This window comes from Macrotis lagotis, chromosome X (genome assembly GCF_037893015.1).
Source record: "Macrotis lagotis isolate mMagLag1 chromosome X, bilby.v1.9.chrom.fasta, whole genome shotgun sequence".
In the NCBI taxonomy this organism is placed as follows: Eukaryota; Metazoa; Chordata; class Mammalia; order Peramelemorphia; family Peramelidae; genus Macrotis; species Macrotis lagotis.
Window position 1 is genome coordinate 699,083,073 of NC_133666.1, and position 13,585 is coordinate 699,096,657.

The 13,585-nt window shown below is 37.7% G+C and overlaps 1 protein-coding gene across 3 annotated transcripts in view; it reads left to right on the forward strand.

Moving 5' to 3' along the window:
• Window positions 1-13,197, forward strand: part of LOC141497107 (uncharacterized) — a 46,851-nt gene extending 33,654 nt beyond the window's left edge. For 2 of the 3 annotated variants that reach the window (XM_074199705.1, XM_074199704.1), the window contains exons 3-5: window positions 5,201-5,327; window positions 6,244-6,339; window positions 8,339-13,197. In XM_074199705.1, coding sequence (XP_074055806.1) covers window positions 5,201-5,327; window positions 6,244-6,339; window positions 8,339-9,921 — 1,806 coding nt within the window. In that variant the 3' untranslated portion in view covers window positions 9,922-13,197. The remainder of the gene's footprint in view (window positions 1-5,200; window positions 5,328-6,243; window positions 6,340-8,338) is intronic. The other variant, XM_074199706.1, reaches the window with a different exon arrangement.
• The last annotated feature ends 388 nt before the right edge of the window (window positions 13,198-13,585 follow it).

Consider the following 13,585-nt stretch of genomic DNA (forward strand, 5'->3'; position numbering starts at 1 on the left):
TGTTTTTCTTTTTTAATTCATTAGTCTGCTCTTTATTTTATCAGTGTATTTAGAGACAGATTTTTTTCTTATCACTGCCTTTCCTATATGCTGAAGGTTTTGTTATGTCCCATTATTGTCATTCTTTTTAATGAAATTGTTGTTTTTATTTGTTTTTTAACTCACTCATTCTTATAATTAAGTTGTTTTATCTCCAAGTAGTTTTTAATAATAGTGGGTCAGCTAGCTGGTGCAGTGGGTAGAGCCTTGAAGCCTTGAAGTCTGGAAAACTGAGCTCATATCTGACCTTAATTACTTACTAGCACTGTTATCTTGTGCAAGTCATTTAACTCTGATTACCTCTCATCCAAAGCTTTCTCCTATCATCCTGATACATATCTGGCAATGCGACCCAGATGGCTCTGGAGGAGAAAGTGAAGCTGGTGACTTAACATAGTACCCCCTCACTCAAATCCAGTCTTTATGAATGTCATGGCATCACCTTCCTGATGTTATGATTGCTTTCAAAATTGAAGGATAAACATCAATTTTAAATGTTTCCTTCATCCCTTATTAAATATAATTTTTATTGCCTTGCATCTTAAAGGGATACTTTTAATTTTTCTGCCTGCAAATATCAAATTTTTATGTACTAATGTGGTTAATCTTAGTAATGGCACCATAAACTTTTGAGGAAAAATGATTTTTTTTTCATTCAATTCTCTCCTGGGGCAGCTAGATGGGGTAGTGGACAGAACACTGATCTTGGGGTCAGGAGGACAGGAGTCCATAAATCTCAGGTAGTCCAACAATTTTTATATCATCTCTCCTTGATCTGCTCTCCGTTTTTCAAATGAGATGTTTTAAGAGTTTTTTCCTAGCATTTATATCTTGGTGTCTTATAATGTCATTCAATGCCTCTTGGCAAATTCAAGTTTTAATATCCATTTATATTTATTTTTCTAATAGGTTGATGTTTTCATATAGTTTGTTGGTTTTATTGTTTTTCTTTCCCTTTTTTATTTGAATATCTATTTATTTCCTAATTATTTTCAAAGGTGTCAACTTTTTTTTCCCCAAACCTTAGAATTCTATATTTTTCTACCACCCTCTCTTCTAACCCCTCTCCTTATGATGGCAAACAATCTGTTCTAGTTTGTACGCATACAATTTTGTTTAACATATTTCCATTTTAGTCATGTTGTGAAAGAAAGGGGGGAAATAATGTGAGAAAGTAAAACCATAAAAAAGTTGTTTTGTTTTGTTTTTTAGGTTTTTGCAAGGCAAATGGGGTTAAGTGGCTTGCCCAAGGCCACACAGCTAGGTAATTATTAAGTTTCTGAGACCAGATTTGAACCCAGGTACTCCTGACTCCAGGGCCAGTGCTTTATCTACTGCACCACCTAGCCACCCCATAAAAAAAGTTTTTAAAAGTGAACATAGTATGCTCATTTAGAATCCATTGTTTCTTCCCTGGATGTGGATGTCATTTTCCATAACAGATCCCTCATGATTTGGTGGGGGGGGATTGGAGGGGATTTTCAAGGCAATGGGTTTAAGTGACTGCTCAGGGTCACACAACTATTAAATGTCTGAGGTCAAATTTGAACTCGTCCTCCTGTCTCCAGTGCTGCTACTCTATTCATTGTGCCTCCTAGCTGCTCCCACTCATAGTACTCTATAACACTGACATACCATGATCCACTTAATCATTCCCAATAATGGACATTATACGGAATATTTCAAAAATGCAACTTTTAGCTTCTCTTAGCTTTATGATGTCTTTCTCCTTCCTTATTTCTTTTAATTAGATTTATTTATTTTTGCTTTAATTTTATCTAAGTGTAGATATTCCTGATTTTCTTTTTTTGCTTCTACTAAAGTATAAAATATTTTGTTCTTGTCTTTTATCTTTACCCTGTGTGTAGCTCCTGTACTTTGAATGTGTTTCTTGTACACAATATAATGTAGGATTCTGTTTTTTAATCCACTCTGCTGTTTCTGTTTAATGGGAGAGTTCATTCTATTCACATTCACAATTAAAATTATTTATTTTGTATTTTCCTCCATCCTGTCTTCTTCCTCTTTATACTTTTCTCTCTCCTTTCTGCTTATCCCTCCTCATCAATGTTTTGCTTTTGTTTCATCTCTCAATCTGCCCTCCCTCTACCACCCCTCTTCCCATTTGTTCTCCCTTTCCCCTTTTGCTTTACTTTTATTTTTCCTTTTCCTTTGCCCCATTCCCTTTTATCAGCCTTGAGCCAAATCTGATGAGAGAAAGATTTACCTAGGTGGCACAGTGGATAGAGCACCTGGCCCTGGAGTCAGGAGTACCTGAGTTCAAAATCTGGCCTCAAGACATTTAATTAATAATTACCTAGCTGTGTGGCCTTGGGCAAGCCACTTAACCCTATTTGCCTTGCAAAAACCTAGAGAGAGAGAGAGAGAGAGAGAGAGAGAGATGTACTTCGTGCTCATTAGCCTTCCTTACTTTCCCTTTGTGCCTCATTACAGGGAGTTCTTTATCCTCTAATACCTTCTCCAGGTAGGATTCTTTTTCATGCCTTAATTGTTTTATTCCTGTCTTGTACCTGAACTCTCTTTCAAAGTATACTCCTTTTATCTGTCCTGATAGAAGTACACTTCTCAAGGATTGATTGATTGATTGATTTATAAGCTTCATCACATCATATCCAAGTGTCTCACTATAAATACAAACTTCAAGAGCTAAGAGTTTGATCACATCACAGTCAATTTATATTCACATCCTCTGTCTAAATACTTCTTAACTATCCTAAGAGAAATACAGTTCTAAAGTAATATATATATATATGTATATATATATATATATATATATATATATGATTTAGTCTTATTAACTTACATTTCTCCCTCCCCTTCCATTTGCCTTTTTGTCTTTGAAGATCATTTTTCTGTTCAATTTGGAGCTTTTCATCAGGTCACTTTGAAAATTCTTTATTTCATTAAATCCTTCTTTTCCCTTGAAAGAAATACTGAATTTGTAGGGGAGTTGATTCTTTTTTTTAAATTTTACAATTTTCCCCCCAATCTTTCTTCCCTCCCACAGAAGGCAGTCTGATAGTCTTTACATTGCTTCTGTGCTATACATTGATCTCAGCTGAATGTGATGATGGAAAAAATAAGTATAAGAGATAGCAAAATTATATAATAAGATAACCGGGTTTTTTAAATTAAAGGTAAAATAGTCCTTGGTCTTTGTTCAAAGTCCACAGTTCTTTCTCTAGATACAGATGGTATTCTCCATTGCAGACAGCCCCAAATTGTCTGTGATTGTTGCACTGATGGAATGTGGGAGTCCTTCAAGGTTGATCATCACCCCCATGTTGCTGTTAGTGTGTACAGTGTTTTTCTGATTCTGCTCATCTCACTCAGCATCAGTTCATGCAAATCCCTCCAGGCTGCCCTTCCCATCCTGCTAAGCCATTCCCCAGTTGAAGGATATTTACTTGATTTCCAATTCTTTGCCACCACAAACAGGACTGCTATGAATATTTTTGTACAAGTGATGTTTTTACCCTGATTGATGGATTTTTTTAAAGAATTATTTTATCTTTTAGGACATGAGAGCGGTTTATTTTCCAGTTGGTCAATTTTACTTTTAAATTTTTTTTGTCAATTAATTTGTCAATTAATTTTTCATAATTCTCCATTTTTCTTTTTCTTTTCTTTGGTTTTTAAAATACCTTTTGAATCCATCCAAGAGATCATTTTGGAATTCAGATGCATTCATCAATTCTTTAGAGGTTTTTCATGTAGGCATTTGTGACTGCTTTCCTTTATTATCCTTTAGATGTTTTTATCATCTCTATCAGAAGAGTCAGTGGTTAGGCCTTTATTTTATTTTTTTTTTTAGTTTTGGTCATTTTCTCAGTTGAACTCTGTTCCTGTGGTTTAGGCTGTATAACTATACATATATATATATATATCCCAACTTTATGTTGGGGGCGAGGGTTCTGAGCTGTGACTTTCCAGTCTGACATTTCTGGTATTTGTGATTTTGTTCTGTTTTGTTTTTTTACTGTCCTAATGTAGTTCAAAAAAGCCATCCATGTTCAAACTTAGCTCTCTGAGCTGGGGTTGGAACTTTTACAGCTGGCATACTTATTCAGGACCTGAACTGTGCCCAGACATGAACTACACTGTGAATAAGAGCCTCCCATTGACTTCCAGCCCTCACACCTACACTGGACTAACCTTGCTTTTTACTTACAAGACAGATCATTTCCTGAAGTTTCTACAGGATATCTCACTGAAAAATTCTTTCATTGTTTTTTTTTTGCATGGGTTTTTATGGATTATTTCTCTTTAGGATCTGTTTTAGAGGCTTCACTCAAAATTGTTTTGGGAAAAACTCTGTAGATTTAACCTCAAGATCCTCCTCTCTTAAGCCACAGCCATGCTATCCCCCAAATATTCTTGCTGTCTGTGGTATTCTCCCCTCCTAACTCACAGCCATTACTGGGATCATGTCAGGTCAGCATTGCTAGACATAGCTTCCAGAAACCCCACAATGTCCTGTCTTCCCCCACTCAGCATCTCCTTTGCTTTAAATAAAAATTTGGGAGGGAAACGTACTGAGGTGAAATTTTTTGAGGCCTAATCTGCTATGCTCAGAGGCTCCTGTTTGTTGATTCAATGCAGTGGCTATACTTCACTTAAGGAACGGTCAAGAGAGTATTCTGAGTCTTCTCATGTTGTCCTTCTGAGACTTTCATCTCATCGTTTTTGCTATTCTGTGTTCATTTTGTGGTGATTTTTCTATCAGTTTGTGGAAGAAATCTGGTAAGCTTGAATATTTCTTACCTCTACACTATCTTCCCAGAATTCATTCTCATATCAGGACTAATAATGAAGAAATTTCATATCACCCTTTCTCCTCTGCAGATTCACCAGCCACCTCACAGACAGAACACCTACTTTGTCCCTGATTCCAGAGGGATTTCTTTAAAAGATATTTATTTTCCAACTTTATTTCAAATGATAACATACTTTTCTTAAAGTTCCATCAACCTCTTTATGACTGTTGGTTCATGAGGTGACTCTTAACTTTCATGCAGGGTCTGACTTTTGAGCAAATCCATTCCCTATGGTTTAGTTTCCTCCTGTAATTAATGAGGACGTGACTCTTTAATTCAGAAGAATCTTTTAACTTCCCATCTAATAACTTCTGATGGTCTAGGAGTTGGTGACCTTCAAGGATGTGGCGGTAGACTTCACCCAGGAGGAGTGGAGCCTCTTGGATCATCCTCAGAAGCAGTTGTACAAGGAGGTCCTGCTGGAAAATGCCCAGAATTTACTCTCCCTGGGTAAGCACTGATAACACTGAGTCTCCAGTCAAGGGGAACATCTTCATTCGATATTGTAGAGGATTTGGAGCATCAATCACTTTAGAGTATTTTTCTTTAAAATACTTGAATACTCTTGACTCCAAGAGACTGGGTCCACCTGCTGGCTGATTTTCCTGTAAAATATCTTTACCTTGTGTGAAAGGTAAAAGGTTTCCATTGTTGATTTTGAACTTGTTACCAGTTTTAGATAGCATCAGTTCAAAGATTAAATCAATGTGGAAACATCTCTGAGGGGAAACAGCTATTTCAGTATCAACTACCTCTAATTTCCATGTAAAGTGAGGGATGAGATCATCCTTCTATGAGGAAGTTGTACCAAGACCAAATTATCTGATTTGAACCCAGTTCCTGGATCTTCAAATAAATGCTTTGAGATTATACTTCAGGAGTCTAGAAAATGACCCTCTGGCACCTGGCATTGCCAGGAATGAAAAACTGGTCAAGAAATAGAATTTGGAACAACCAAGTGTTTACTGAGTTTTCCAGCAGGAGGTTCTTACCTAAAATAGCAAAGTCTCCCTAAATGAATAGGACACAAGTTTCTGTATGTTCAAGGAGGGAGGAACAGGCCAAAAACTGCTTCTTCAAGGTCCCTGTTTTCTGGGTCTTGAAGCTGATCATGCACAACACCCCTTTTTTACCCAATTTTAGAATTAGGTTGGGTTGGAGCGGGGAGGGGGGGCAGCAGGTTTGGCTACTTTTTAGAACAATATGTCCTATTTGGGGTGATTTGCATTACAAGTACTAATGGCTGAATACAGACTCCTATGTGATTCTGAAAATGCAGCAATTCTACATTTACATCCATTTCTAAAAGTAAAAGTCAATTCCAAGTTTCTTTCCATTTCCATCCCTAATTGATTTTCCTTTGCAGGATTTCCAGTTACCAAACAAGATGTGAGCTCTTATTTTGAACAAAAGGAAGCTCCATGGATACTGCAGCAAGAAGACCTGAGGACCTGCTGTCCAGGTGAGTGAGATGAAAGCAGGTGGATGAGAGCTCTGATGAAGTAAATGATATTTGGGGCATGAAAGTCTGCCTTGGAATTCTTTTTCAGATATTTATAAGCAAGGACTTCCTGGATCAGTCACTGAACCATTGAGTTATAGTTTCTCCATCTGTAAAATGACTCCATGATTATTCAACTCCCTTCCAGGGATCAATTTATGGGGGCAGGAAATTCTGCTGAAGGTCAAAAGGGGTCATTCTCTATGAGGTCTTTCTCAGACTTTCAAGTCAACAAACATCTAAGTGCCTACTATGTTCCAGAGTCTGTGCAAAGCACAGGCCACATAAAGAGATGAGAGGGATTTGCCCTGTTCCCATGGAGCTCACAGTTTGGTGGACAAAGAAGCAGACAACAACTATGTAGAAATCCACTATAGCAGTATGGATGTAATCAGTGGAGCTAGTCAAAAGAGAACAGACACTGACTTTATGGAGGATTGGTAAAGGTCTGTTTTGGAAGGTCTGACATTGGGGCTTCAGAGAAATCAGAGAAAGCATTCTAGACAACAGGAATGGCAAGGGAAACCCACAGAGACTGAAGGTAGAATATCTTGTAACGAACAGAAAGTTTCACTTAGAAATAGTTTGCTGTAAGCATTAAATGATCCCCAAAAGTAGCGCATTCCTGATCAAGCTGATTTGTAATCACTGCAGAAGCACACTTGTTAAAATTGATACATACTCGTGGTTACATGCATATACTGGAAACATATCCAGACAATAAATATATTTGTAACCAAATTGGACAGTTAGTTACTACTTAAACCACCATCAGAAAATTTTTTATTCAAATTCCTTGGACCTTTGTCTCAGTCCTTCACGGGATTGCGAACCTCTAAATGGGAAGAGCTGCAAGAGGATTAATTGTGAAGCCTGCTGTCAACTTCCCAACAAAAGGATGATTATCTCAATTTCCTCCATGTGATACATATTTTCAGATCTTTCAAATTGTGTTTCTAGAAGAATTACGATTTTGATTCTAGGGAGTAGGGTCATTTAAAAAATCTTTTAAAAAAATAAAGGAAGTAATGACTATCCTATAAAAGTTATGGATCAGAATAAATCTCATGCCTTAGGTAGCAAAAACAGTGTTGACATTCTACATTTGACCTCAGATACTGTAATAGTCAAAAAAAGATTGAAAGTGATAAGTGGGAGCAGCTAGGGGGCACAGTGGATCCTGGAGTCAGGAGGACCTGAGTTCAAAGTCAGTCTCAGGTACTTATAATCATACACCAGTGTGATCTTGGGCAAGTCACTTAACTGTATTGCTTTGCCAAAAAAAAAAAAAGAAGAAAGTGATAGGTAAATTACATTATGCTTACCGGAAGATGGATCATGAGATAATTTGAATATTTTGTATATGTGCATCAAATCTCATTTTATCTATGAAGGAAAGGATTGAAATTAAAGATAATAAAAGGAAAATGGAAAGACTTGATAATTTGTCAAGTATCATGGACATAGCATGCCCATTCACAGGGTTTGTATTCTAGTCTCTGATGTTGGTATTTGGGTCAAGACATGAGGCCATTCTGATCTTGTGGCCTGAGTTGTGAATGTCATGAGAATGCCAACCCTGCCTTGTTATTTATTGTCAGGATCCACTGTGGTTGTGTCTGCAGCTCTTTATAAATTGAATCATTTTGGGGATTTATTTTTTGGATTTTGGAAGACACTGTGCTTAAATGATTTGCCCAAGGTAACACATCTAAGCAAGTATCAGTTGTCTTGGGGTCGGATTTGAATTCAGGTCCTCCTGACTCCAGGGCCAGTGTTCTATCCACTGTGCCAACTAGCTGCCCCAGTGACTTTTTAAAATGATTAATTCGGCTTGTGTAAGGTTGAAATTTATTTTTCTTTACCTGAAAATAATTAAAAGTAAATTAGTTTAGGTTCTCCCTGTAGAGCAAAAGGGGGATATATGTGTGTAATGTCTGTTTATATTTGATTCTTTCAGAAGAGGTCAGACTTGAACTGAAGACTACCAAAATGCTAAGCCGTTCAGTGAAAGAAACTCAAAAGTTAAGAATTGTAAGCGACAATCCCTGTGATTTCAGGTGGAAAGAATTCTGTGCTACACGTGAGAGGATCCAAAATAGAGAAAAACCTTATGAATGTAATCAATGTGGAAAGGCATTTAAATGGAAAGGAGGTCTTATTGCACATCAGAGAATCCACACTGGTGAGAGACCTTATGAATGTAATCACTGCGGAAAGTCTTTTACACATAAGTCCAATCTTTTTATACACCAGAAACTCCACACAGGAGAGAAGCCTCATGAATGTAATCAGTGTGGAAAGGCTTTTACTCGGAGGTACCTTCTTACTTCACATCAGAGAAGCCACACTGGAGAGAAACCTTACGTATGTAATCAATGTGGAAAGGCTTTTACTCAGAGGGCCCATCTTACTGCACATCAGAGCATTCACACTGGACAGAAGCCTCATGAATGTAACCAGTGTGGAAAGGCTTTTACTCGAAAGTCCCATCTTACTGAACATCAGAGAATCCACATTGGAGAGAAACCTTATGAATGTGATCAATGTGGGAAGACTTTCACTCGACGATATCTTCTTAATTCACATCAGAGAAGTCACACTGGAGAGAAACCTTATGAATGTCATCAGTGTGGAAAGGCTTTTTCTCAGAAATATCTTCTTACTGAACATCAGAGCATCCACAGTGGAGAGAAACCTTATGAATGTGATCAATGCGGAAAGACTTTTACCCGGAGGTACCTTCTTACTGAACATCATACCATCCACATTGGAGAGAAACCTTATGTATGTAATCAGTGTGGAAAGGTTTTTACATTGAAGGGTAGTCTTACTGTACATCAGAGAATCCACACTGGAGAGAAACCTTATGAATGTAATCAGTGTGGAAAGGTTTTTACATGGAAAGGAAGTCTTACCAAACATCAGAGCATCCATATTGGAGAGAAATCTTTTGAATGTAATCAATGTGGAAAGGCTTTTACACAGAAAACCAATCTTATTAAACATCAGAGCATCCACACTGGAAAGAAACCTTTTGAATGTAACCACTGTGGAAAGACTTTTAGACAGAAGTACAATCTTACTGAGCATCAGAGCATCCACATAGGAGAAAAACCCTTTGAATGTAGTCAGTGTGGAAAGGCTTTTTCTCGCAGGGCCCACTTTACTGCACACCAGAGCAACCACATTGGAGAGAAACCTTTTGAATGTAATCAATGTGGAAAGGCTTTTACATGGAAGTACAGTCTTACGGCACATCAGAGAAGCCATACTGGAGAAAAACCTTTTGAATGTAATCAATGTGGAAAGGCTTTTACTCAAAAATACCTTCTTACTTCACATCAAAGAAGGCACACTGGAGAGAAACCTTATGAATGTAATCAATGTGAAAAGGCTTTTACTCGTAGGTCCCGTCTTATTGAACATCAGAGTATCCATATTGGAAAGAAACCTTTTGAATGTAATAAATGTGGAAAGGCTTTTACTCGAAGGTACCTTCTTACTGAACATCAGAGAACCCACATTTCAGAAAAACCTTAAGAATATAATCAATGTTAAACAGTTTTTACTTAGGAGGTACCTTCTCACTGCACATCAGAACAATGTTATGGATTGGAAATATGAAGCAAAATTGCCAATTGACATCAATTATTTTTAATACATTTTGAATTGTCTTCCAAAAAAAATCACTACAGACTTCTGCAGCAGAGCCATGATTGTTACATGAAACTAGGACTCTCCCAAAGCTTTTCCAGAAATAACTTTGAATGAAGTCTAAACAGATCCATTGAAAACAGAAACCACTAAAAAAGTTTGTGAAATAATTTTTCAGTGAGATGTCTTGGAGGAATTTCAGGAATAAATTTATCTCATGGTTAAAAGGGAAGTAATAGCCCAGTGTAGATAGTTGAGCTGAAAAGCCAATAGTAAACTATCAGTCACAGTGCAGGTCTCGTCTGGGCACAGTTTGGGCCTGGGTGTAATTCAGGTTCCAGCTTAGCAGACAAACAATGAGGGTTCCTATCTTAACAGGGAGCAAACCGTGAATATCAGAAATACCTGAGCAAAACGATGAGTGATTAGACCCACAGCCCCAGCATAAATGGCTTTGGATTATCCACTCTGTAACACAGGTGTAGGACTCCTGTGCTAGAAAAACTAAAAAAATGAGCAATGACAAAAAAGTGCTAGCTGTTGACAGCTACTCTTCTGATGGGGATGATTAAAAAATCTTAGAAGAGGAAAACAGTGACAAAATGCCACATAGGTGGTGCAATGGATAGAGCACCAGCTCTAGATTCAGGAGGACCTGAGTTCAAATGTGACCTCAGACACTTAATAATTGCCTGACTGTGTGACCTTGGGCAATTCACTTAACCCCATTGCCTTAAATGAATAAAATGCTCACACTTGAGGCCTCAAAGGGGATTATAAATTGGTCTCAAATCCAAAAAGAAGTCTTGAAAAAGCACAAAGATTTTTTTAAAAATCAAGAAAGAGAAAAAAAGAAAAGTGTAGGAAAGAAATGAGTTATTCAGGAGAATTATGAAAAAATTGACTGAAGAAAACAACTTAAAAGTAATACTGACCAACTAGTAAATACCAGTGACCAACTGAAACTTGAAAGCAATTCATCTAAAAGTAAAATCAACCAACTGGAAAAGGAAACAAAAGCCTGGACAATATCATCCAGAAAATTATGGAAAACTGTCCTAATATTTTAGAACAAGAAGACAAAGTAATACTTGAAAGAGTCCATTTATCACCCCCAAAAGAGATCCCAAAATAAAAAACCTATGTCAGAAATCTCAGCCAAAGGAGAAAATGCTGCAAGTGGCCAAAAAGAAGCAATTTTTTTTTTAGGTTTTTGCAAGGCAAGATGGGGTTAAAGTGGCTTTCCCAGGGCCACATAGCTAGGTAATTATTAAGTATCTGAGACTGGATTTGAACCCAGGTACTCCTGACTCCAGGGCCAGTACTTTATCCACTGCACCACCTAGCTGCCCCAAGAAGCAATTTAAATAAGAGAGCCACAGTCAGTATTCCCCAGGACTTACTCATCTTCAACATTCAACCATCAGAGAACTTGCAATATGATATTCCAGATGGCAAAGGAACTTGTATTATAACCAAGAATAAAACAACGTACAATGGGAGAGGGAGGGAGGGTATTGGGGCAGAGGAACAGACAGCGTACTCAGTCACATACTCCCTGGGCCCACCGGCACTGGGACCCCATGGGTGTCCACCTCTCTGCCCTGTGGAGGAAGGCAAGACTTCATTCTCAGGCCTTGCATGTGTCACAGAAGGAAGGAAGGAGGCAGGAAAAGTAGACCCTTGGCATAGTTATTGTACTTAACCCATGTTGTGCTAGAAGGATTATTCGCAGCAGGGAGTCTTGAGAGGAGTTGTTACTATTTTTCTCTGAGCCCTAGTTTTCCTTGTAAATGAAACAGGTTGAGTTGAATTCTGACTCAAAGAACTGGGCCTGGCAGTTACAAATTTGGTGTGAAATAGCCTTCTTATTGGAAGAATTATTTGTAATTTCAATTTGCACCCTGCCCTTCTGGCTACAGACCACTGTGACTAACTGTAATCATTTAAAATGGTGAGGTATTCTCTTGATCCAGAGAACCACACAAAATCATGCAAATCAAGCTGTTCAAATCTCCAGGTCCACTTAAAGAACACCCATGAAACAGCCTAAGCCAACAAGGGCATGCATATCTGAAAAGTGACCAAGTATTTGAAAGATGTCAGGTGAAGAAACAATGTGTTCCATTCCATCAATGTAATGGTGGCATTGGCAGGTGTGCTCAGGCTAAGCAGTGGGGTTGGATATGGGGTTATTGGTCAAAAAAGAGTGCTGAGTTCTTGCTGCATATGCTTTAAAATGCAGATAGCGACACAAAGGGTTTGGATGTGAATTCTCTTGTCATTGAGCATATCCAAGTTAACAAGGCTCCCATAATGAGATGGCATACTTAAAGGGCTCATGGTCGAATCAGTCCATACATATTGAGATATTACTTACTGAAAAGGAACAAATTGTTTCTAAAGCAGAAGAGGAAGTTGCTCAAAAGAAAAAGACATCTCTGGGGTGGCTAGAGCACCAGCCCTGGAGTTAGGAGTACCTGAGTTCAAATTTGACCTCAGACACTTAATAATTACCTTAATTACCTAACTGTGTGGCCTTGGGGAAGCCACTTAACCCCATTGCCTTGCAAAAACCTAAAAAAAGAAAAAGATATTCCAGAAGAAACTGAAGAAACAAAAGCTTATGGCACAAGAGTAAATATGACATGAGAGTGCAAATAAAAGTGAAATGAAAAAATGTACTGTAAAATTAAAAAAATGAACCAACCTGCAAAATTTAGCATATTTTTTAAGGAAAGAAGATGAACTTTTTTTTTTCAAGGCAATGGGGTTAAGTGGCTTCCCCAAGGCCACACAGTTAGGTAATTATTAAGTGTCTGAGCCCAGACTTTGCACTCAGGTACTCGTGACTCCAGGGCCAGTGCTCTATCCACTGCACCCCTAGCTGCCCCAAGAAGATGAACTTTCAAAGATATAGAGAACTTTCACACTTAGCTGATGAAAAGAACAGAACTAAATAGAAATTTTGGTCTTCAAATAAAAACTCAAGAGAGACATAAAATGGTAAATTGAAGGGAAGGAAATATTACTCAGTAAGATTAACCTGTACCTCCAATTTAGGAAGACAATCCTTGTAATTCTTGAGAATTATATTTGTCATAGAATAGTTGAAAGGAGAATACTTGACAGAAGGTATGTAAATAAAGTGATGTAATCAAACTTTTAGCTCCTGATTGTTGCATTTCTACTGGACCAGATGGGAGGATACCTGGAAAGGGGGTTTGACATAAAATGGTTGTGATGTGATCAATTTTCTTAAATCTTGAGGGTTGTATTTATATCAATACAGGGATTGGAGTAATTGTTCTTGAAAAGAGGGTGTGAATATAAATATGATGTAAAAATGCCTATTGAACATTCTTTTGAGAATTTACTCATATAAGGATGATTGAAAGAGTTATGGTACAAGGTACAAGGGAATGGGTACAAGATAGCTATAAAACAATTAGGACATGGGAAAAGATAAAGGCTTACTCGGGGATGAGAAGGCAGAGAATTAATAACACCATGGCACCAAGGATCTAATAATATTAGAAAGAAAGAAGGG